The 26,307-nt window shown below is 38.9% G+C and overlaps 1 protein-coding gene across 3 annotated transcripts in view; it reads left to right on the forward strand.

The window, feature by feature from the left end:
• CDKAL1 (CDK5 regulatory subunit associated protein 1 like 1) overlaps window positions 1-26,307 on the forward strand; it is a 723,350-nt gene that overhangs the window by 591,430 nt on the left and 105,613 nt on the right. For all 3 annotated transcript variants that reach the window (XM_033216358.1, XM_033216361.1, XM_033216360.1), the window contains one exon: window positions 3,160-3,222. In XM_033216358.1, the coding sequence (XP_033072249.1) occupies window positions 3,160-3,222 (63 nt within the window). The remainder of the gene's footprint in view (window positions 1-3,159; window positions 3,223-26,307) is intronic.

The following is a 26,307-nucleotide window of genomic DNA, read 5'->3' on the forward strand; positions in this document are numbered from 1 at the left end:
GCCACAGGAACTGTTTCCAATCATCTTACTGATATATTTTTGCTCTCCAGGGGAAGGGAGTGTTAAATTACTTTAGAATTTGGTGGTCAGAAGCACTGCTCAGAGGTGGAGAGAGGAGGCAGGAATTTTGACTGAGCTGCAGGAGAGATGACTTTTCAGTGGGTGTCAGATGGTCGCAACAAGGCCAGGTGATTTGAAGGACTGCCACTGGAATTGTGACTTCAAAGACAGCTCTGAAATAGGGAAACTGATCTACAAGGAAACTCATACTATGAGTATGTACAAATGATTTTATTTACAAGGTGCTTATTAATATCGGGTCCAACTGCTTAACTAAGGAGATGCAGAAGATTATGTAGAGCTAGGCAGGGGTCTGCGGCATTGGGGAGGTATAATAGCTGTGTCCTTGAGGACACTAGAGGAGGTAGAAGATACTTCCCTAGAACACAGGATAGCAGTCAAGGATTCATTCACAAGTGAAGACAGAAGCAGTCTCCTGGCAGTTGGAATAACATCAGAGTAGAAACAGAAGCAAGACAGGAGCAGTGTTAAGGACAAACAGACCACCTGTGTGACAGAATTTCAAGATGTGGTTATGGGCTAACCTATGATGGACAAGAAATAAATTCTGTTATTGCCAGCTAGGAAAATGTTCAATATCTGTTCTAAAAACATTGATTGCCTCTGTAAATTTAGAAACATTCTAACCTTTAAATGGAAGAGAGAAATTCTTAAGAATTACCGGCCGGGCGCGGTGGCTCAAGCCTGTAATCCCAGCACTTTGGGAGGCCGAGACGGGCGGATCACGAGGTCAGGAGATCGAGACCATCCTGGCTAACACGGTGAAACCCCGTCTCTACTAAAAAATGCAAAAAACTAGCCGGGCGAGGTGGCGGACGCCTGTAGTCCCAGCTACTCCGGAGGCTGAGGCAGGAGAATGGCGGGAACCCGGGAGGTGGAGCTTGCAGTGAGCTTAGTTCCGGCCACTGCACTCCAGTCTGGGCGACAGAGCAAGACTCCGCCTCAAAAAAAAAAAAAAAAAGAATTACCAACTTAAGCTGAGATCCCTTCTCTCATTCACTGTTGCTGAGGGGGACAAATTGGTGCAATATTTGTGGGGAGGAGGTAATTTGACTTTACCTGTTAAGGTAATACATGTGTGTATTGTCTGATCCTGAAACTGGACTTCCATAATTTATTATTTTTCAATACACTCAGACTGGCAAAGATGTTTGTGCAAAGATTATGATTATATTAAAAAACTGAAATGAATTACAGAAAAGTTTGCATTTGTAAAGTTTTTGGATGTCAAAAACTTTGAAAAACTCCCTTTAGAGAATTGCTGATCTGTACGTACAACTAAGGAAGTTTTGCCAGGAGAAATTGTGTAGTGGAAAAAGTAAATTTCAGAACAATGTATAGTCTTCCTTCCATAACTGCAAGTTCCACATCTGTGGATTCAACAAACAGGGCATCAAAAATATGTAGAAAAATTAAAAAGAACAGCCAGGCTTGGTGTCTCACGCCTGTGATCCCAGGTAGGAGGCTGAGGCAAAAGGGGCACTTGAGCCCAGGAGCTCAAAGCTGCAGTGAGCAATGATCATACTGCTGTACTGCAGCCTGGGCCACAGCGTGAGAACCTGTCTCTAAATAATAGCAATAATAAGAGTACAATTTAAAATAATACACATAATATACAGTGTAACAACTATTTACATAGTATTTACATTGTATGAGATATTCTAAGCAATCTAGAGATGACTTAAAGCGTACAAGAGGATGTGTATGGGTTATATGCAAATTCTGCACTATTTGACATAAGGGACTTGAGCATCAGTGGATTTTGGTATCTACGGGGAGTACTAAGGGATAGCTGTACATAGAATACTCTCTTTTCTTTGAAAGCAGTGGTAATCTGTGTGTGTGTGTGTGTGTGTGTGTGTGTATGCATAGAAGATTCAGACCCATACACAAATTGCTCATGGTGGTTATGGGGCAGGGATCACAGTGGATGAGGAAAAAGCCACTTTTATATTAACTAATTGGGTGTAGTAAGAGAACTTCATACTTCTTGCTTGCCACAGACACACCCAGGAGCAGGGGATGGAGAGGGGACTCATGTAATGCCTGGGTTCAGCTTAAGAAGAGCACATCATTAGAAGTGAAAAGAGCCTTCCCTTTTTTTTTTGGGGGGGGGGGTGCGTGGGGGATGAAGTCTCCCTCTGTCACCCAGGCTGGAGTGCCATGGTACAATACTGGCTCACTGCAACCTCTGCCTCCCAAGTTCAAGCGATTCTCCTGCCTCAGCCTCCTGAGTAACTTGGATTACAGGCGTCCACCACCACACCTGGCTAATTTTTCTGGTAATTTTAGTAGAGACTGGATTTCTCCATGTTGGCCAGGCTGATCTCGAACTCCTGGCCTCAAGTGATCCGCCCGCCTCGGCCTCCCAAAGTGCTGGGATTACAAGCATGAGCCACCATGCTTGGCCAAAAGAACCTTCTCTTCATAACTAATCTATGAGGCTTATGTGTCATCATTACAGATATTAAGGTTATATGCCTGTATAACTCATACATTCATTTATTCATTAACTTAGCCAATATTTATTGAGTACCTACTGTGTGTAAAACACCATGCAAGGTACCTAGGCTATATAGCAATGACACAATAAAGGTATCCTCACAGCTGCAAGCTCAAGCAGACAGACCCAAGCCGTAACCAGGAAGCCTGAAGGAGGCGTATCGTTTCAATGAATGAATGTCTGTGCCCAATTCTGAGTAACAGCAGTTGGTATTACAACGAAAATAGAAGTGCCTGTGTATTAAATTTTCTTTCTTTTTCAGTTTTTTCTTCATTTTAGTCTTAGATATGTATTTTATGTATTTTCAGATACAGTTTTTGATGATGATTAGTGTTTTAGTTATGAAATCTTCTAGGAAGAGGTCACCTGGCTGTTCTGTGACAATGACCCACATAACCGTAAAGTGACTTTGGTTTTTAATTGCATCCCTGTGTCTCCTCAGCCTCCACAAAAGAAGAATCTCTAAAAAAAAAAACAGTATCTTTATATATGTAGAGATATATATACACACATATATTTTTTATCTGCTGTCAACTGAATTGTTTGTATGTTGTTTTTGTTTTTTCTTTTCACAGAAAAAGCAAAGGACAAAAGATCTTTCTCGGGTATTTCATTCTTACAGTCCATATAATCACAAGGTAAGAGAAGCATGTTAATAGCATATTAAGTATTAAAGTCTTTCCGAATGTATAGTACAATTTTCACCAACATACGGTGATTATGAAATACACTTGCCAATTACATTTATATTTCAATTTAAATTTTTTAGCTCTTTATCCCTTTTAAAGAAAACAGAAATGTTATATTTCTGAACTATAATAATTATATTTTATTCACATTGAAATCTAGTTATATATTGGCACTGCAATCTCAAAGACAGTGAAAAGATACATTCTGGGGTATATTTTGTTTGGTTGGTTTTTGTGTTTTCTTTCCGAATGCTGTACTGGAGGAACTTAGGTTTTGGATTGGTAAAGATAATTGAAATGCTGAGGGCAAAACTTGATTCTTCATTGCTCCTGATAGAAAGTTATTTTTCTAAATAAAAATCCTAATAAAAATTAGTACCTAGCATTATAACTGAAATATCTACTGCCTAGAGCTTTGCTACACAGAAAATGACCAAATAACATAACGACCCCATGTACCCATCCCACAGCTTCATAGATTCATAGTCAGTCTTGTTTCATTTATACCCTACATTCTCCATCCCTCATATTTGAAGAATTCCTAGACATCTTTTCACTTGCAAGTATTTTACAATATATTTGTAAAAGATAAGGACTCTTTTAAAAAGAAAAAAATATGTAGCCATTTTTAAGAAAATGCTTAACACCACATCTTCATGGGGAAATAGATTACAAGGTTTCTGAGACTTGCGCAAAACTTCTAAACCATGTAAGATTCCAGTAAATCTGTTAATTCGAGGTGATTTCAGAAGCAAACAAAAAATGTGCACAGTTGAAATGCTAATATAAACTTAAATCTTTATCTATGAATTTACAGGGAGACATGTGGTAGGGATTTTTTAACTAGCCAAAATAAGTAGTGTGAAAACTACTTTCCTCGGTTGAAAATACAGAGATGTCTGGATTCAGGAGGGAAAAATTGTGCCAGTTCATAGAAGTTGAAAGAATTTGAAACACTAGCTTCTAGTGTTTCTATAGTGACCAGTTGACTTAAGCACCAAAAACTTGTAAAAGAGATGTTGATGCTTCATGTGACCATGGTGATATGTAATACTAAAAATTATCTCATTCCAAGTTACATTTTTCGAGCTAAATCAATCACATTGCAGAATGCAGCAATTTGTTTGAAAGAGATTGAGAGAGCCAATAGTGTCTGACAATGCAGACAGAAGGAGCAGGCTGATAAGTAATACAACAGCAAAAGGAATGAGATTGGCCAGATTTCTGAAGGTAACGTTACATTTTTTTTTTAGATGAAGCCACTTAATGAACATAAGTGCAGCAGTGGCTAAAGTTAACATTTAACAACAACAATAAAAAGGCAATGGCAAATCACAGGTTTTGCCTGGCTTGTCTAAATTTCGCCCACTTCTAACATTTTTAAATTCGCAGTTAAGGGAAATTCCATTCTTTTATTAGAACTCTTAATGGAACCTAGCCATTTGCAGCTTCTACCAGCTTCCTCTTCATATCCTTTGTGGCATTGTATCAAAGTCACCCCAGATTATTTTGGCTTCCCTTCATTCCTCTACAACTTAGTCATCAGGCAGTAGGGAGTTGAATCTAAATGCTTGATGGAGTTCCTTTTGATCTTTAAGATTGGTAATAAATTATTGTAAATAGCTAGACTGCTTGATGAGTGCCTTTTGAAGCTCCTAAGTTTTGGCCTGTTGGCATTCTGTTTTATTCTGGATGTACAGTAGTGAAGGAAAATGGAAAAGTTTTATTCCAGGCAGCTCCCGGCCCCCTTAGTAGCCTCTACCTACTCTTCTAAGCTCCATCCAGGCAAATCTAACCATGTTCCTTTTAATCTTGTCTCTCATTGATTGGAATGTCCACAAAGACTAGAACCATAGGGATAAAGTAACATGTACTATTTTCCCAATCTGAGAATGTTGCTGTTTTTCCTCCCATAAATTAATAGAGGGTTGTGTTTAAACTTATTTTGTCATTTTAATTACCCACTTATATTCAAGCAAATTGGTTTTCTAGGCAGATAGGTTTTAGTGTAAAATGTTTTACAAGATGTGGTTAAAGTTGGTTTAGACATCTCATGCTCAGTGAGATTTCTGTAGTGATCTTTATGAAAATATATACATATATTGTCAGTGGAAGCTTTTATGAAATACAACATCAGTTGTCTGGGATTTGCTTTAATGCAGGCTGGTGCATTGGCTTATGCCGGTAATCCCAGCATGCTGAGAGTCTGAAGCTGGAAGATCGCTTGAGCCCAGAAGTTTGAGAACAGCCTGAGCAACATTGTGAAACTCTGTCTCTATTAAAAAAAAAAAATTAAAAAATTAGCCAGGCATGGTGTTGCACACCTGTAGTCCTAGCCACCAGGGTAGGTTTAGGCAGGAAAATCACTTGAGCCCTGGATTTCGAGTTACAGTGAGCTATGACTGCACCACTTTACTCCAGCCTGGGCAACAGAGCAAGACCCCATCTCTAAAAGGATATGTATATATATATATATTTTTTTTTTTTTTTTTTAATAATTTTGAAGAGCAGAGTGGATAGGGTACAATAAAATAAGATTGGCCACATGTTGGTGATTATCAAAACTAAATGATGTTGGGGGGGTGTTCATTATTTTATTCTGCATTTTTCTATATGATTGAAATGTTTCATAATAAAAAGATCCAGAAAGTAAAATAAACTATGGTCTGCTCCTGGGAGTGAATGTTGTGATAGTTTGCCTCTCTAGCTATATTCATTTTAATGTTCATTTTCCCCTTGACGTAAGTTTATGCCAAAAAAAAGGATAGTCAGCATTCTAGTGGATTCATCATGCTGAGTAAACTCAGAAATGCAACTCCTATTCCAAAGTTGGCATAATTTCCTGGGGTTTCATCCCAAATTACAGTGGGTCACTGAAATGATAGCCTTGCCTACTAGAAACTGTTAAAACAGTTGTAATTACAAAGGGTAGTTAGTGCAACCATTTTGTTCTCAGTGAGTCAGTTGTATTTACTTTTCTTTCCTGCCCCCAACCAAGATTGCTCCTGCCTGACCCCAGACACAGGAAAGTCACCAGGTTAAACAAACGTGTTGTTTGAGTGAGCCCAGGTGCATTTCTTAATCATACCCCAAAGCCATTGTTTAGGTTGTAAATGGTCAGTTGGTTTTCTCTTAAATGCTGTTGCAAAAAGCAAATAAAGCTCAGAGCAAAATGTGTACCCAGAATAAGGCTTAGAAAATACTTTATTTCTTGCACTAAGAAATGTTACCTGAGACTAGAAGATTTTCATTTTTGTTTGTTGTCTCTGGTTCCATGTCCATTTCTTAAGTCGTTTTCAGGAATTCTTATAATAAATAAAGACTCATACAAAAGGGCTTGACAAAAGTTAATTCCCATTTATCTGCCCTTCTAAAAGAGAACATTAGTAAAGGTAATCCAAACTAGTGGATAATCTGGTTATATTTTATGCATTATGTTATTTCCTTTGCCATTTTAATAAGCAGTTAATAAACATAACTTGTATTACGGTTTCTGAAAACACACCATACTAAGTACCAAGGAGGGTTACAGGGCCAGAGAGCTTCCAGGTCACAAAAAGGCCAACCTGGAGTTGATTTTTTTTTTCTTTTGATGAATCACAGGTATGTTAGAGTAGGATATAATTAGAACACTCTTTTTAAAACCATGCAAATTAGCATGGGCTATGTGACCTTGGCCTGAAGAAGACATTTCTCTGCACATAAAAAAATGTCTTCCTGTTTCTTTCTCTCTTTCTTTTTTGTTAGACTTTATCAGAATTATGTGTTTAGGGGGAAATCTAGGTTTATTAGCCGAACACACATGTTTATAATCTGCTAATGTGAAAAGGTATTCTAAAAAATTGAAATGCTTAGAAGGAAAATGTTCTTATTTACATCTACAGTGGTTTTTAACATCTGCAAAGTTAGTTTCTAAACACAGTTAATCTGCATGAATTAATGTACACTCCACCACTAAAAGTGAGTCTTTAACAGGTAGTCACTATTTTTCTGTATTTTGTGAAGTGGGCTTCTTGTTTTCTTTTAGTGGCTTGTTATATTAACAATTTTTCTGCGTATACATGTCAGTGGACACACTTGAGAAGAAACATTGTTATCTAGCTTCTGTGTTGGTGAAGTGGGCTTTTCTTTTTTTCTTTTTTTTTTTTGATAATTCTCATTATTTAATTACTTTTCTACATATGCATGCATGTATCAACTGAACTACAAGCAAATTCATATGTCATTAAATATGTATGTGTTTATGCACTTGATAAGTTAGCCTATGAGTAGAAAGAAAACTAACATTAGCACTTTTCTCCTCCAGAGCATCTTTTGTGCAGCAATCTCACCTTTTTAAAACAGCTCAGAACCTCTAAAAAAGTCTATCTGGGCCCAGATTGTTAAAATTATTGTGTAATTCTCCTCACCCACCTCATTACTTCTTCAGTCCCTCATCCACAAACAATTCAATCTTTTTTTAAAACAAATCAGTTCAAACTGATGCCTGGTTTCCCAAAACACAGTCAACACTAATAGCAGATAAAAAGAGGGTGGTTATTGCTTCAAGAATTCAGAGCTCTAGTAAGAAGAAATGAGAACAAGGACAGGCCATAAAAACTGTAAGTCATTAACAGAGGAACTCCAAAAGTCCAGCTGCCCAAGACCACTTAATTTAGACCCAGATAGCCCTATATATTTCAGTAGTCTTAGGGTAAACTAATTGGGATCAGTTTACATTTAGAAACAGATGTTTTGTTTAAAAATAGAATTTTTAGAAACATTGGTATTTTAGGAATAACTTTTACTTACCTTGAAAAGTCTCAGGAACGGCTGCTTCTTAAGGAGGTGGGGTAAATGAAGTATTACTACAGAGAGTGATTGAATAAAAGAAATAATAGGCTAAACATGGTGGTTCATGCCTGTAATCTCAGCACTTTAGGAGGCCGAGGCAGTAGGACCACTTGAGACCAGGAGTTTGAGACCAGTCCGAGCACATAGCAAGACCCCATCTCCACAAAAAATGTGGTTTTTTTGGTGTTTTGTTTTTTTGTTTTTTTTTTTTTAAGATGGAGTTTCACTCTTGTCATCCAGGCTACAGTGTGGTGGCATGATCTCAGCTCACTGCAACCTCTGCCTCCCGGGTTCAAACAATTCTCCTGCCTCAGCCTACCCGGCTAACTTTTTGTATTTTTAGTAGAGATAGGATTTCACCATGTTAGCCAGGCCGGTCTCGAACTTCTGACCTCAGGTGATCCACCCGCTTCGGCCTCCCAAAGCGCTGGGATTACAGGCATGAGCCACTGTGCCTGGCCAAAAAATGTTTTAAAAAGAAAATTAGCCACATGTGGTGGTGTGTGCCTGTAGTCCCAGGTACTTGGGAGGCTGAGGCAGGAGGATCTCTTGAGCCCAGGCAGTCCAGACTGCAGTGAGCCATGATTGCACCACTGCACTCCAGCGTGGGCACCAGAGCAAGAGCCCATATATAAAAGAAAAAGAAAAAAAAAAAGCAGTGAAAGAGTGCTTGAATAAGTGTTGATGGCTGGGTAAGGGACCAAAAAAAAGTGTTTGAGATAAAAGATGAGGAAAGTAGAATCATTATCACCCCAAATTATTTACTTAAATAATTAGATGCTATAAAATATTAGTCTTTGAGATTTTTATTATATTTTTATCTTAAAGAAAGACTGGGTATGGTGGTTCATCCCTGTAATCCCAGTACTTTGGGAGGCTGTGGTGGGAAGATTCATTTGAACCTAGGAGTTTGAGACCAGCCTGGACAGCATAAGGAGACACCTGTCTCTACAACAAATTTAAAAATTAGCCAGGTGTGGTGGCATGTGCCTTCAGGAGGCTGAAGTGAGAGGATCAGATGGCTTGAGCCCAGGATTTCGAGACTGCAGTGAGTTGTGATCGCACCACTGCACTCCAGCCTCAATGACAGAGCAAGACATTGTCTCTAAAAAAGAAAAAAGAAAAGAAAAGATAAAAGACTGCTCTAGGCATAACTTGAGTGGGATAATTTCAAGTAGTGTATCAGTACAATGAATTTTCAATGGTAGTATTAAATAGATAAAAATATTGATATATATTTCAATAATCACACTTCCTATGACTACCTTAAGAACTGTTGTTAATTCATATCTGCTAGTGTACAGGGAATTCACATCTACTAGAGTACAGTAAACTATTATATAATAAAAATGTAAAATATTTTCTACAGCTTTGGGCAGAAGCATACAGCACAAATTTATGTCAAAAGCCTTGGGTTATACTACCATCCCTTCTTCCCTCGAAGACTAGGAGTCTCTGTGACATCAAGCTTCTTAAATGTGTAAAAGGGACAGTTTCATTTCAGATGTCACTTATTGATTTACATTTCTCTGTTAATCAGATTTATCTAGTGATTTAAGATTACAAAAGTCACCTCACCCGGCTCTTTTTGTTTGAAGAATAATTGGCCATTTGACTCAATCCTCAGAGCCATGGTATTGTTAAGCCTTCATTATCTCCTGTGCTTTGAATAACATAATGTAGCAACAGAGTGCTTTGAGTTGTTTTTCTAGAGAGAGAGATGTGGGTTTGGATTATTGCCTGCTGGCCCTGTTGAGCTTTGAGCTATCTGCTGTCTGGAAATAGCAAATTCAGTTTTTAATGGATCCGGCACTCTATGATAGCCAGGTTTTCATGGCACATGCAGATAAAGAAACAAGTTATTGATTTGGCATATTTATGCCATGCTTAAAACAGTTCTCTGCAGCAGATTGTCCAAAGCCATTTGTGCACTTAACTCTATTTCTCATCTTTGGCAAAAACAAAAAAGTGTTTAAAAAGTAATTTTAGGGATGTTGTTAAATATCAGGAACAATTGAATAAATGTCTAGTTGATGAGATTCCCTATTGTTTTATTGATACGTGTCCTTATACGAAAACCATGCTCAGGGTATGCCCTTGAAACACAGGGAAGTCAGTACCTCAATAAGTGTTAAATCCATTTCCTCATCCTCACTCTAAAGCCAAATGAATGACCCAGCCTTGAAATACGGGCATACTGGAGCGCTCTTTAGGTGTAAAATCTGTGCTTTTGTTTATTAAAGTATCTTCCCTCTCAAGCTGACCATAGAGTTGTTGCCAAAGATGCAGACATAGCTGAGCTGTTTTCTGCTTCAGCAGAGGGTAACCCTAGCCCTTCCTTGCATCCTCATCAATGCCAACCTAATCCGAAGGCATTTTTCTCATTTTTAACCCTCATCCGCTTGTGATTTGAGTAGCAGATTATGTTTAATCTGCTATACATTTTTTGCCTAATTTTGATATCATACCTGTATATGTTTCCCTTTGCGTTTTTAACATGGCATTATTCTAACAATTAAGCGTTATTTTTTACGTATGAGTTTAATTTGTTTTCTTACTGTAACTGCAGAGATGGGTAGCATGGAGGTATTTACCAATGGCAGAAATTTGGTGCTCTTAAGATGATATATCCAGAGACCCATCAATGCCAGAATTTTGCTCAGCCGGTTACCCTGAGGATTGACAAAAAGATTGAAATCTGAGTAGACTTTTATTATGATGATTAATTTGTAATAAAGCAACCATTTAAAGCACACCATGTAACCAGCGCTATTCTCAAAGCTTTACCTACGAATGTAACTCATTTATCTTTATACCAACACTCTAAGGTGAATATGCTGGTAAATTACAGAGCAGTCTAGCTCTGGAGTCCGTGCTCGTCACTTCTAGGCTTCAAGTAGCTGAAAATCGTGTCAAATGTTCTAATGAACAATGGATTGACAATCACAACTTAAGCTCAAGGTCAAAGTGAGCCTTCTTCCACTGCCTTTCTTTCCCTTACCCCAAAGCTAAACCTAAGTAGGTAAACTATTTAGAAATAAAGGTGTGGCTGGGCATGGTGGTGCAAGCCTATAGTCCCTGCTACTAGGTAGGCTGAGGTGGGAGGATCTCTTGAGCTCAGGAGTTCGAGGCCGTAATGCTCAATGATTGTGCCTGTGATAGCCAGTGCAGTCCAGCCGGGGAAACATAGAAAGATCCTATCTCTCTTTCTAAAAAACAAAAAAAAAAAAAGAAGAAGAAGCAAAAGAAATGAAAAAACAGAAATAGAGGTGTGAGAAGGAATAAGGAGAGACAGAAGATAGACCTAGGCAGGAGGAAAGCATTGAGGACTCCATTAAATGATTGCCCAGTAAAGTAGACAATAAAGCAGTCAAGTTTATCCTAAAAATGCCACCCTCACCTCCACTCTTCCCCAGCCTGATTAATTCAGCATCAGCACTGGGGCAAAGGAAACATGATTTAAGCCGGGCCTTAGGGCTTATACCACACAAGGACTAGCAGGTGGCTGGTAGGCCCTGTTGGGCACTGGGTTTCTAATAGCATCCTATCCAGCTTGTTTTTCTCCCTGACACCCCTCCCATGAGGGGTGGAGTTGAGGCAGTTTGGCAGCACAGTGGTCCCAGCCAAATGATTGAAGTTTTTTAGGACCAACACTGCAAGGGATATCCAAGCCAGAGGAATAGGCTTAGCCAGAGGCTAAAAACCTAAAACATAGAAAAATTGAAAAGAAAATCAGCTAAAGTGATGATACATGGAGATGGGAAAATGACAGCAGGGCAAGAGAGAAGAGACAGGATGCCATCCTCTTCAGTTGATCTGGACACTAGCCAGCATTTGTGACTGCCTTTTATGGACAGGTGGGGTCACGGTGCAGAGACTGGAAAAGTTCCCAGGTCATCATTTAAGAATACCCTACTTAGAAGCATATTCTCTCCCCTGCACCTCCCTATCCAAGAACTCCCAGGAATATCAGTAATAGGGAAAATGCAACATTCCTGATGAAATCCCTTGCTAACATTCAGTATAAAAGTATTAATGAATTAATCAACAGGTCTACATAGATATGGCCGTTACTGTATTTTCAGATTATTTACCACACCTAAAAGTATCTGTGTTTCAACTGTCATTGGTTATATACTTCCTCTATGAAATTCACTAACATAAGGAAGAAACTAGCAAAGGGACCAAGAGGAACGTCACTGTGCCGAGAGCCAGAGTACTTCTCATCCATCCCGGGGCTGCTCACCTCCTGTTCTACCACCAGTTGTCCTGGGTGTGTCCTTGGTTATCAGTCTTTGCACCCAGTTAAGATGTATCCCCATTCTCTTTCTCTCTTGACGATGTCAGGGTCTTGATACATACCCTGCCCCATCAACTCTTTCTGGTTTTTTTCCTGTATCTCCCCACCAGTGTGCGCTTCCTGACCTTTCTCATCCCCATCCAGAGGACAAACTGGGCTAGCACACCATCTACTTGATATATAAGACCTGTTATATGCCAGAGTTAGCAAATAAAAACAAAGGACACCCCCTTAAATTCAGATTTCAGTAAATGGTGTGTGTTTGTTTTTTTTTTTTTTGGAATATGCCATGCAATATGTGGGACATATTTATACTAAAAATTCATTCATTGCAGAGCGCAGTTGGCGCGCCTATAATCCCAGGACTTTGGGAGGCCAAGGTGGGCAAATCTGTTGAACCCAGGAGTTTGAGAACCACCTTAGGCAACATGGCAAAATCCCATCTCTACAAAAAAAAAAAAGCTACAAAATCAGCTGGGTGTGGTAGTGGGCGCCTGTAGCTCCTTGGGAGGCTAAGGTGGGCGGATGGCTTAACCCCAGGAGCCGGTGGTTGTAGTGAGCTGCGACTGCACCACTGCACTCCAGCCTGGGCAACAAAGAGAGACCCCTGTCTCAAAAAAATTTATTCATTATTTATCTGAAATTTCTATGTAGCTGTGTGCCCTATTTTTAGCTGGAAACCCTAGTTGCCTGAGCATTATACATTCCACTTGGGCAAATTGAGGCTCGAAAGACAAGCAGCACCCACAACGGAGCGAAACACAAAATGATGGTGAAACTTCCCCTTAGTTTACTGCAAAGGGCCTGAGGAAGCTCTTCCTATTCCTAAGCCCATCCTTGTATAGAAATGCACCTGGTCTCCCCATCAAAGGCTAACACATGTGTCAGATACAGTTCTTCAAACTTTTATTAGTTCATTTAGGAAGAAAAAGGTTTCATTTGACTTTGGTTCTCTCAAATATGTTGACCAAGTGTTAACCTGGGGAACCTGTTTGGAAAAATGGTTCAGAAGGCACAATGAAAAATGAAATTTAAAAGTGTCCATACTGTATTTTCCAGGAAGAAGAATTTTCCAATTTCTCCCTACCCCCAGAAGGTACACTTTGTTTCTCTGTGACACATTTTATCGTAAAATATAATTAATAACTTATTTGTAGCTGAAGTTATTTATGTTGAGACGTACTGAGAAGCATTAATGCTGCTAAGGCTTTAAACAAGGAACATAAGCATCCACTAGAGAAGCGAGGAGGCTTTTACTGCTTTTTCCTCCTTTTGCTTCGCTGCTCATGTTTGAAGACTGTCGAGGGTCCTGTGATTGGTAGTTTGGGCTGATGCTGTTTGCCGACTGGGCTCCCCAGGCCTGCCTTTGTCTTCCTCAGCAGTATTTTTAACAGCAGCTGAAAGGCCACTCTCAGATGATTACCAGCCTTCAACACAGATTCAGGGTTACACAAAACCATTTCCAGATTTCTGTTGACAAAGAATAGTGAGATGAAAGTATTTCCATGGGCCAATAATTTATTCTCACTGGGGTTTTCGTGTAAGATTAAGAAGACGTGATTACAGTTCGCATTTATTGCACTTTTAAACGTATACATTAACACTCTTGAAATTGGGAAACTAGAGAATTTTAGCATCTGGAAAGAAAGTAAGTCAACCAGCTTCTCCTAATGATTGTTAATATTTTCCATTATTCAACACTCTGCCTTTGGGTGCCTTTAAGAACTCCAGAGGCATTTTAAATGCATATGTGTCAAATAAAAGTAAAGGAATTTTAAAGACTCAACATTGTTTGAATTTAGCTGTTGTTATGTGGTAGACACATAGGTAAGAAAGGAGACTATTCCACTTTTAATTACATTAAAGTGTAACAACAATCCAGCTACAATGCTTAAAACAGAAATCTCTAATTCGTTTAGGCTTTGCAGGTGGTGGTGGGGGGGGTGTCTTTTTAAAGCTGCTTATTTATATCTTTATTATTTACTTTTCATTTCTTATGGACACTTTCATTTCTAACTTAAAAGTTTCACTGGATGTAGCTGATGTTTTTAGGATTTGCCTCGCTCCCTCTCCCACTCCTCCCGACCATCTTCCCCTCCTCTACTCCTTTCCTCCTCTGCCTTCCTCTTTCTTCCTGTTGAGAACTCCATTTCCCTGGTTTACTTTCTGTTAGAAAGTATGAATCAATGAAATTTGCTAATACTTGCCTTAGAGGGTTGTCATAAGGATTCAATGGAAAGCATCTAGAATAGCATCTAGCACACAGTAAGTGCTCAATAAATGACTATGGGCCGGGCACGGTGGCTCAAGCCTGTAATCCCAGCACTTTGGGAAGCCGAGACGGGCGGATCACGAGGTCAGGAGATCGAGACCATCCTGGCTAACACGGTGAAACCCCGTCTCTACTAAAAAAATACAAAAAACTAGCCGGGCGAAGTGGCGGGCGCCTGTATTCCCAGCTACTTGGGAGACTGAGGCAGGAGAATGGCGTAAACCCGGGAGGCGGAGCTTGCAGTGAGCTGAGATCCGGCCACTGCACTCTAGCCTGGGTGACAGAGCGAGACTCCGTCTCAAAAATAAATAAATAAATTAATTAATTAATTAATGACTGATTCTTATAGCAAAATTATACTTTCTAGAATATCAGCTCTGCCACTAGTACTCATCACATGGTATATGTTCAATAAATAACTGGTTATTTTAATGTGAAGTTATAATTATTAGAACTTAAGTAGGGATTTTGTCTATTTTGTTCACTGTTTCCTCAACACCCAGAGCAGTTCTTGACATGTAGGAAGTGCTCTGTAAATATCTGTTGATTGGGAGAATTAATATGTTTTCTCTTCTAAAACTTCAGCAGAGTGTGTGTAGAAATCTTCATTCTTCCTAACGGTTACAGTGGCCATGGGTTTTGTTGCTTTCAGTTTCTCCTTCCGTATTTGTTGATGATTTTCTTATACCATTCTTTATACTTACATTTTCTTAGTATCCCACCTACTTTTGCATTTCCCCACATAATTTCTTAGGGGTTCTTGCTTTTTTCCCTCTGTTGTGCGCTTGGGCTCTTCAACATGGTGCATTTGGCTACTTCTTTCTCTTCTATTGGAGACAGTCATGTGAAAACTCAATACTAGGTTCAATCCTAGGTTTACCCATTCTCCCTGGTAAGAGTCTTACACTACAGAGCTGGGAAGGCCCTTAGAGCTCATGGAGTCCCACTGCCCTTCTCCATCCCACCTCTGTTGTTCAGGGAAGAAAGGTTTTTTTGTCCTGTTGATTTAATACTCATCCTTGAAGACCCCGTTTAATTTTACCTTCTTTGCCTCTTTTCTGATACATACAGAGGATTGCTGTCACCTCTTGCTACCACTCTGACTTCTATATACCTTTATTATTTGACTTTGTGAGCTCATAGAATTCAGTTCCATTTAACAAACATTTGAGGTTTTTCCTGGGAGGCAGGCAGAATAACTAGAGTAAGATGCTTACAATCCATTGGGGCGGGGGCCCCATCTCCCCACTGCCAGGGGAAGACCTTGAATTATGGACTGGAATTGAATGTGTTATATGTGTGAAGTATATTTTACTATTCTTTGAAGCTGGGCACTATAACTATACAAGGCACTTAACCATCATCCCACAGCAAATACAGGGCTAAAATCCAGTCTTTTAATTCCCAGTTTTGTGCACTGTCTTTGCAAAAATTAATACAGTTGGAATGTCCCAGTAGTAATAACCACAGCTGTGGGAGAATGACCTAAGTAAGTTTACTGTTGGTTTTAATTATAAATTAAGTAATACATGCACTTAATACCCTATTCAAAGATATTCTCCCTTTGTAACCTTCTCCGAGAGACCCCTGTTTTCTTCTCCAGAGGCAGCCACTGTTGCTGGTTTTGTATATATGCTTCTAGAGTTATTTTATGCATACACAAATACATACCTTCATGTAAATGTCAGTATGTGTTTTTATATAGATACGTGCTTTTTAAAAATTTAAATATTAACATACTAGAAAGTCTTCTGTTTCTTTTTTCAGTTTACAGTATATCTTGGAGATAATTTCAAACAGTACATAAAGAGCTGCTTCATTCTTTGTTTAAAAAAAGCTGTATAGGCCGGGCGCGGTGGCTCAAGCCTGTAATCCCAGCACTTTGGGAGGCCGAGACGGGCGGATCACGGGGTCAGGAGATCGAGACCATCCTGGCTAACACGGTGAAACCCCGTCTCTACTAAAAATACAAAAACTAGCCGGGCGAGGTGGCAGGCGCCTGTAGTCCCAGCTACTCAGGAGGCTGAGGCAGGAGAATGGCGTAAACCCAGGAGGCGGAGCTTGCAGTGAGCTGAGATCTGGCCACTGCACTCCAGTCTGGGCGACAGAGCGAGACTCCGCCTCAAAAAAAAAAAAAAAAAAGCTGTATATATTTATACCAGTCATTCACCATATTTATTTAACTAGACTCTTACTTGTGGATCTTTGAGTGGCATCTGATGTTTTTGATCTTACAAACAGTGCTGTGCAGTGTATAATCTCACAAACATGTCATCTCATCCATATATAACTGTTACCTGTAGGATAAATTCCTAGAAGTGAATATCTAGATATTAGGTGTGTACACATTAAATCATGATAGATATTGGCCGAGACCGACTCAGCAAGATGTTCCGGTGTACACGCCCATCAACAAGGTAATAGAGCGCTTGTTTCCCCACACCTCCACTATACACCATGTCAACTAACTTTTAAAATCTTTCCCTATTAGGGAAACAAAGATAACTTCTTGTAGTTTTAATTTATATTTCTCTTATGAATGGTGTCACTCAGTTATTAGAAATAGCCACAAAAGCAGAGTGATTTGGTCTTTGATTTTAAACTTTTAAAATCCACATTTCAAAATTTCTGACTCTTCCACATGTGAGCTAGATGATGTTGGCAAGATACTTAAGTTCTCTTTGCCTTGGTTTTCTCCTCTGTAAAATGAGAATACTTCATTCCATAGACTGTAAGCCATTGTTAAGTCTTACTAATTGCAAGACTCGCCATTAATTTTACATAACACTAAGAAAAAAATGCCCTTACAACAGTGTCTTAAAGTGAGAAATGCTAAAATGTAAAATAATATGCATCTTAGAATCAATGAAATTTGCTAATACTTGCCTTAGAAGGTCATCATAGGGATTAAATGGAAAGCACACACAGTAAGTACTCAATAAATGACTATTCTTGCAGTAAAGTTATAGTTTCTAGAATGTCAGCTCTACCACTAGTACTCACCACATGGTATATGTTCAATAAATAACTGATTATTTTAATGTGAAATTATAGATATTAGAATGTAAGTAGGAATTTTGTCTATTTTGTCCAATGTTGTTTTTTTCCCCAACGCCAAAGCAGTTCTTGACATGTGGGAGGTGCTCTGTAAATATCTGTTGATTGAAGGAATTAATATGTTTCCTCTTCTAAAACTTCAGCAGAGTGTGTGTAGAGATCTTAATTCTTCCTAACAGCTGCAGTGGTCGTGGGTTTTGGGGTTATGTGGTCTTTACCTCTGCCACCCTGTCCCCCATACACATCAAAACCTCTAGACCTTATCACAAACCAACTGATTTCATTTTAAAAATAACTAAGCCCTGTGGAGCTCAGTGTAAACATTTAAAAACCTTTATTAATAAAACCAAAAACTTTGAATTGAAAGAGTTCTTCAGAATATTGTTGATATTTTATCCAAACAAGAGTCAAAATGTTTTTACATAATCTGTACAGGATCCTAGTAAGAATTTGGCAAGATTTGTGGAAGTCCTGCATTTTAGAATTTGCATTTTTAAAATATATTGCACTGTCTGTACAAATCATGTGGTCTTGGACTATTGTTATTCAGTATATATTTCCACTACAGAAAGTATAAAGAAATAAAGCCTTCTTTTTGAAGTACCACATTTTATTTTGTTTTTTAATGGAATATGAGCTCATAGGAGTTTTTCCCTTTATCTCAGCTATAAGAGTATGGGCTTTAAGAAAGTCTTTATTACTTCATAGAGTCTATATCCTTTTTGCTTTTCTCTTTGAATTTCAGACTTTTCTCACATTAGACTACTTGGTTTTATAGACTTTGCTTTGGTTAGTTTGGTCGTAGATAGCTGAATATTTCCATATTGCGTAAGTCTCTCTGTTTTCAACCTTTGAGAATGTAGGATGTAATACTGATTTGTTTCTGTATTTTATTTATTTATTCATTTAGAGACAAGATCATACACTGTTGTCCAGGCTTAGAGTACAGTGCCACAATGACATAGCTCACTGCAGCCTTGAACTCCTGGGTTTAAGCAGTACCCCCCACATCAGCCTTCCTAGTAGCTGGGATACAGGCACACACTACCATCCCCAGTTAGGTTTTTTTTGGGTTTTTTTGTTTTTTGGTTTTTTTTGGTAGGAGCAGGGTCTTAGTATGTTGCCGAGGCTGGTCTCAAACTACTGGCCTTGAGTGATCCTCCCACCTTGACCCTTAAAATTAAAAGGATTGCAGGCATGAGCCACCTCTCCCGGCTGTATTTAATTGCTTTAAAAAGAGGAGATAGGAAATACATTATGTGTTTTTATGAATATTTGTATGTGTATATATATGTGTGTGTGTATAGATAGATGTGCATTCTGTGTAAAATATGAACTCTGGCTGATTTCAAGACTAGCTGGGATGACTTAATTCTCCACAGATAGCCCAGGTTTTCTGGCTAATATTATTTTCCCCACCTTATAAATGTCTTTAAAACTCTGAACGGTGGCTGGGCACAGCGTTGGGATACCTGTAATCCCAGCACTTTGAGAGGCTGAGGCAGGTGGATCACTTGAGGCCAGGAGTTGGAGACCAGCTTGGCCAACATGGTAAAACCCCATCTCTACAAAAAATAGAAAAATTAGCCAGGTATGGTGGTGCACGCCTATAGTCCCAGCTACTCAGGAGGCTAAAGTAGAAGGATCACTTGAGCCTGGGAGGCGGAGTTTACAGTGAGCCAAGAATGCAACACTGCACTTCAGCCTGGGCAACAGAGCGAAACTCCATCCCAAAACAATAACAACAACAACAACAAAAAAAAAAAAAACAGGAAAACTCTGAAGGGCTTTGAGTGTACTCCAAATTAAGTGTGGATAGTGTTACCTCAAGTTTAGCTGATAGGGCTTGAGTCAGAGTCTTGTTAAAAACTCAGCCTGTCTTTTACAGTACAACCTGGTCCTGCTCCGAGGCCCTGTGTCCAGGAACTGAACCTGTTCTTGCATGAGCATCTCCACGTGGGTGAAGTTCACTCCCACATGTTATATAACAAGTCCACTTTTATCACAGACCTGTTTTTGATGTGTTTATATGATTTTACAGTCACTAACCTTTCACTTACTTGAAAATGATAAGGTCCAAACCTGAAAGTTTGCTCTGAAAATTTGAGGCAAACCTATTATCTCCTGAAATACCATCACAGTCTGCACTAGGGCTTAGAGCAACAGATTTAAATTGCTACCCAGCTATCACTAAATTAGTGCCCCGAAGGTCAGTAGCTGCGAACACTTCCCACACTTCCATATACCTTTGTGGGACTGATTAGTGATTCAGCTTTCTCTTTTTGTACTTGGTAGCTTTAAACATTCACTAGTTCTCACTTCAGTTGTAACATGCACATGTTCTCATTTTAAACAAAGCCAAATGGGTTTTAAATCCATAATCATTTTCAAATCGAGTATTCATGATAAATTTTGAATATGTAATAGATATGTACTTAAAACTTCACTCAAGAATTGCAAAATACGTATCTAAACATAGGTGTGTGCGTGTGTTTTGTAATATTCAGGGAATAGGTTGATAATGGAATAGTGCTTGTTAGCATATGTCTCTATCAGGGTTTCTTCTGGCCTCTCTGGCTTCCTCCTTCACATTTATTTTCATTTGTGTCTTTCTGATGTTGCTGCTGCCCATTCACAATAGTGGTCTGTTCCTTGGTAGGCCATGGCTGCTCAGATGCATCCCAGACATACATGCAACAGACTCGGGGCATTTCCTTTTGAATGGTACCCCAGCCCCACTATATCCGGGACTGAATTCATCACTGTATTTATTACCTTGATGAGTATTACATCTCTCCAGCTACTGAGCCAAAACCAGAATGTCATCCTAGACTCCTCCCACTCCCTTTACCCACTACTTTTGATTGCACTCATTTTCCCAGATCTACACCTGTAATTTTTCTAGATTTGACCTCTTTCTCTTTGTGGCAATGGCAATGGCAATGGCCACAAAGAGAATGAGGTCAAATCTAGATAAATTATAGGTTCACTTGGTGGCAGTTTTCTCCTGAATTTCCTCATCTCTCCCACACTGATTTTCCTATTTCCATTCTCACTGACTTCTCCCAAAACCCAACCCATTCTCTTACTGCTTTGATGGGGATACTTATAAAATGCCATCCAGACTGTTGATCCCCTGTGTAAAATTCTTCTGTAGCCCTCAGTCAGTTGCAGGATACAGCCCCAGCATGATCCATAAGGCCCTTCCTTGCTAGTAGCTCCTTACCTTTTAGCTCATTTTCCATGCTTTCCCCAGTACGCTACACTCTCTCTGGTTTCGGTATCTACGCATAAGTTGTTTTTTGTTTCTAGAACCCACCGTTACTTCATTCATCTGTTTCATCTTTCCTGATGTGATATAGTTTGGCTGTGTCCCCATCCAAAATCCCATCTTGAATTGCAATCCAATAATCCCCACGTGTCAAGGGAGAAGCCAGGTGGAGGTGATTGAATCATGGGGGCAATTTCCCCCATCCTGTTCTCATGATACTGAGTGAGTTCTCATGAGATCTGATGGTTTTATAAGTGTTTGGTAGTTCCTCCTGCATTCATTCTTCTTCCTAGTGGCATGTGAAGAAGGTGCCTTGCTTCTTCTTGCTTCTTCCCCTTTGTCTCCTGCCATGATTGTAAGTTCCCTGAGGCCTCCCCAGCCATGAGGAACTGTGAGTCAATTGAACTTCTTTCCTTGGCCAAGCGCAGTGGCTCACGCCCGTAATCCCAGCACTTTGGGAGGCCGAGGAGGGCAGATCTCCTGAGGTCGGGAGTTTGAGACCAGCCTGACCAACATGGAGAAACCCTGTCTCTACTAATAATACAAAATTATCCAGGCATGGTGGTGCTTGCCTGTAATCCCAGCTACTCGGGAGGCTGAGGCAGGAGAATCGCTTGAACCCGGGGGGCAGAGGTTGCAGTGAGCCAAGATTGCACCATTGCACTCCAGGCTGGGCAACAAGAGCGAAACTCCATCTCAAAAAAAAAACCCTCTTTCCTTTATAAATTACCCAGCCTCGGGCAGTTCTTTATTGCAGTGTAAGAATGGACTAATACACCACTAGAAATCAGAGCTGGTGCTTCCTTCTAGGAGCTCTCCTGTCTTCCTCTACTCTCAGCTCCTTTGGGGAGTTAGGTGTCCCTTTCATGTGCTCCCACAATCTCTGTGCTTCCCCGACCTCATTGTGTGTCTCCCCTAGATAACTGAAGGTTTTGAGGGCAGGGCTTGTGTTAACTAAAGTCTATATGCAGCTCTGGAGGACTAGTACAGTGGCTGACACATAACAGATGTTCAATAAAAGTTCATTTAGAGAAAGAGCATGATGTTTTCCAAGGTCAGAGTTTCTCATACACAGGTGCTCTAGTATGTTTCTTTCACACATCTTTTGTATTCCATGCACACAGAGGAAATTAAAAAGCATGTGTGGACAGCAGTGTTTCCACAGTATTTCCATATTTCATATTTAAAATCAATCTTTCTATTCCCAATTATGTTACATTTAAGTGACATTAAGGGGAATGATTTACTAGCAGTCTGTTCTTTCCTCTGTAGTTATTTATATAAAGAGAGTAAAGCCCCTTATAATGGAGCAATTCCCCCTCCCTTCCAGAGATTCTCAAACTTCATGGCACATTAGAATCAGCGGGGGTGCTTTAAGATATACCGTGCTTGGATCCTAAACATATACACAATGTGTGTGTTGTGTTGCTTCCAAATGTTCTAGAGAATAAGTTATGCTCATTGGCTTTGTTATCGTTACCCATTCCCATCTCAGCTGAGCACTCAACCTTGATCCTTTTATGCATCTGCAGTCAGCTCATTTTCCCACTTCTGGCTCTTCTGTAAACTTCACCACTTGCTTAAGTCCTCTTCCCTTTCCTTGGCTTGTACTGCAGCTCCCGCCCCTCATGAATCAGTTTCTATTTGTACTGATCAAATCGCAGACATGAGCTTGCCATTTTGAATTTCTAGTTTTACCTATATTTTGCTTAATCTGGTAACCTGACACTTCCCTAAGGATATTAAGTAGCTTATTAGATACTTTATTTAGGACTGTGTTATGAAGAACCCAACTCATGCTGGTTTAAACAAAGAGATCATTTATATTTATAATTTATTGGCTTCCTTAATTGAACTGTCAAGGTAGTTTTTGCATTAAGCAAGGCTTGATTCAGGACTCAAATGGTATCACCACCCGCCCTTTCTTGGCAGTCTTTGATATATTGACTATTTTCAGGCTAACGTCCTTAGAGGTAGCAAAGTGGCTGCCCCAGCTCCACACCACACTCTTCGTACTTTCAAATACGAAGAAGAGAGATGGCATCTTTCCTGGAATAGCCAACCAAAGTTTCATCAAACCTGGTCGATTTGGATTATGTACATTTCTCAGAATTGGGCCAGGATGTTAATGTGTTGATTGACTTAAGCCAATCAAGATTTTTACCCCAAGAGCTAAGGGTGCAACTAACCCAAGCATTGACTGAGATGTGAAGGATGAAGCAGTGACGAATTCCCCTAGGAGTAAAGAATGAATATAGGAAGGGGAAATAGCAAATATTCACTGTATTTTATCTGTCAAAAAGTGTTCCATCAACATTTGAGTAGTACATATTTAATTCAAATTGTCATACATGTCGATATAGAAGAATTGTTTGATTGAACCATGTTGGACCATGTTGAATTTCTAGTTAAGTGAATGCCAGAAAGAGGTATAATATGTTTTAATTTTATAAACAATGTAAGAAGGCCAGGCACAGTGGCTCACGCCTGTGATCCCAAATTGGGAGGCCGAGGTCAGCAGATCATTTGAGGTCAGGAGTTCAAGACCAGCCTGGCCAACGTGTTGAAACCCTGTCTCTACTAAAAATACAAAAAGTAGCTGGGTTTGGTGGTGGGTGCCTGTAATCTCAGCTACTTGGGAGGCTGAGACAGGAGAATCGCTTGAACCTGGAAGGTGGAGGTTGCAGTGAGCCTAGATTTCACCACTGTACTCCAGCCTGGGCGATACAGTAAGACTCCATCTCAGGAAAAAAAGGAAGGGAGGGAGGGAGGGAGGGAAGAAAGAACTTGTGTCATTGAATTTATGAATTTAAGCTTTTTTGCAAATATTAAAACTTACTTTACTAAATATCAGAATGGTACAGTAGAGTCTGAAGACTGATTTTAAATTGATGCTTTGCCATTTAACTACCTGGATGACCCTGAATAAGTTATTTGTTTTCTTTGATCACTGGTTTTGTTTTCTGCTAGATGCAGATGTAACTAATACGTCTCAAAGTTTGTGAGTATCAAATGAGATAATATGTTAAAGCATAAACAGATGGTCCCTGACTTACAATGGTCCAACTTACAAGTTTTCTTTTGACTTTACGATTGTGGGAAAGCAATACATGTTCAGTGGAAACTGTACTTGGAGTATTAATACGACCATTCTGTTTTTACCTTCAGTACACAATTCAATAAATTACATGAGATATTTAACACTTTACTATAGTATAGGCTTTGTGTTAGATGGTTTTGCCCAACTGGGCTAACAAAAGTGTTCTGAGCATGTTTAAGGTAGGCTAGGCTAGGCTACAGTGTTTAGTAGGTTAGGTATATTAAATGCATTTTCAACTTAAAATATTTTCAGCTTACAAATGGGTTTGTCAGGATGTAACCACATCACAAGTTGAGAAGCATCTGTAGTGAAAAGTCAGAGTTAATTGTTATATTCAATTTTACTACCTCATTGGATTGACTTTACCTGGCCAAAGAAAATATCGTCGTAATTAAAATGTAATTCTATTTTACTAGCACACTGCCTTTATTACTTAAAACTTCTTTTGTTTTCATGTTTTATTTTGGCTAAAGAAGCCTCAGAGTGGCCTATATTAGAAATATATAACAAGATATTTTAGGATAAAGTAAGAAGAGGTGTGCTATTCACTCACAAAATCTGAGTCACTGCCACAATTAAGAATAAAAGCTTGGTCTTCTGGGAAGCAAAGGCAAAAAGACAAACACAGCTAAATGCATAGCTCTCATTTTGTAATAGCAGAAAGTATATCATTCAAGAGGAATGACAACTTTGCTTAGGGCAAATCTCTAAATAGAATATATTCCATCAATCTTTCTGTTAAGGGGTGTTGAACAGCATAATGGACCATTGTACCATAAAACTTAAAGGACCCAATAAGATTTGAAACTATTTTGGACAGTTTTCAATGGAGGTGCAGTCTATCCTGGGGTTGAATATGCCGTTCATTCACTGTACAACACTTGGTAATTTATTTAACTTCTCTGAGACTCAGCTTTTTTGTCTCTAAAATGGGAATAAAAAAAAATAGTACCTCCTCAATGGGGTTATTGTAAGGATTATACAAGAAAATGTAGTTGAAGAGATGGGCATAGTGCTCTGAATGTACTAAGTACTTAATAAATGTTGGTTGTTAAATAAGAATTATAAATTCTATCCATAAATATTTATTACTGTAACTAGATATCTGAAAAAAATATTAGCAGTGAGATAATTTTATTGTGATTAAAGAAAGCATGTGATTGAATACTGAAAAATATGGTCCTTCAACTAGATAAAAAAGAAACCTAACCAGCTAGAAATCTAAAGGAGAAAAATGAAAATATTGTTCTGGTTCTCTCTATGAGCCAATTAAAATTTTCTGTTATTTTTTAAAACAAGTCCATTTTGGACTAGAACTGAAAGTCTCCAACCTACTGTGAGTAGAAAAAGAGCCTATGGTAAGAAGGCTCAAAAAGCTAACTGACATGCGTGAATCCAGGATAGACCTCATAATTTACAATTTCCCAACAGTTCCTGCACCTTAGAATTCTGCTTCGATGTGTATAGACTCAGTAACATGTTGTAGGCAAGTTGATGTGTTCCAGCCATCCACTTATATAAACACTCTTGTCTTATAGGATACTATACGTTCTGACTCCAGTTTACCAAAAAAAAAAAAAAAAAAGAAAGAAAGAAAGAAAAAAACAGAGTAATTGTACTAACTCTAGCTATAATGCAAAATAAGAATACCTAGAGTATTTCACATAACTAATACATTGATGGTAGATAGCTTTTTAAGTTTGTCCCTTAAATAATCCAAGTAACAGAATATTTGGAATTATTAAATGTTAGCACTGAAAGGAGTCAGGAATCTGTAAGGGTCAGCTTAATACAGTCCATCCCCCCCTTTTTTTAAATTTTCTTTTTAATTTAGGTACGGAAATGAAGGCCCACAGGCAATTGGCTAGTTAATAATAAAATGAAACCTTGAAATTATATTTGCTGACTCCTAGTCTGATACGTCTTTCACCTCACCACAGGGTGTTTGTTTTTGTTGTTGTTCGTTTTGGGTTTTTTTTTTTTGTCATTATTTGTTTTTGTTTCTAGCTATTGTTGACTTTTAATATTTGCATTTCATAGGACAAGAACACCCTTTTTTTCCAAGTATTCTGTGATTCAGAACTCTAGTACACTCTATCTTTTAGCAAATTGGAACTAACCTTTTTTTTTTTTTTTTTTTTTTTTTTTGAGATATAGTTTTGCTCATGTTGCCCAGGCTGGAATGCAATGGCGCAATCTCA

Source organism: Trachypithecus francoisi, unplaced genomic scaffold (genome assembly GCF_009764315.1).
Source record: "Trachypithecus francoisi isolate TF-2019V2 unplaced genomic scaffold, Tfra_2.0 Lachesis_group10, whole genome shotgun sequence".
In the NCBI taxonomy this organism is placed as follows: Eukaryota; Metazoa; Chordata; class Mammalia; order Primates; family Cercopithecidae; genus Trachypithecus; species Trachypithecus francoisi.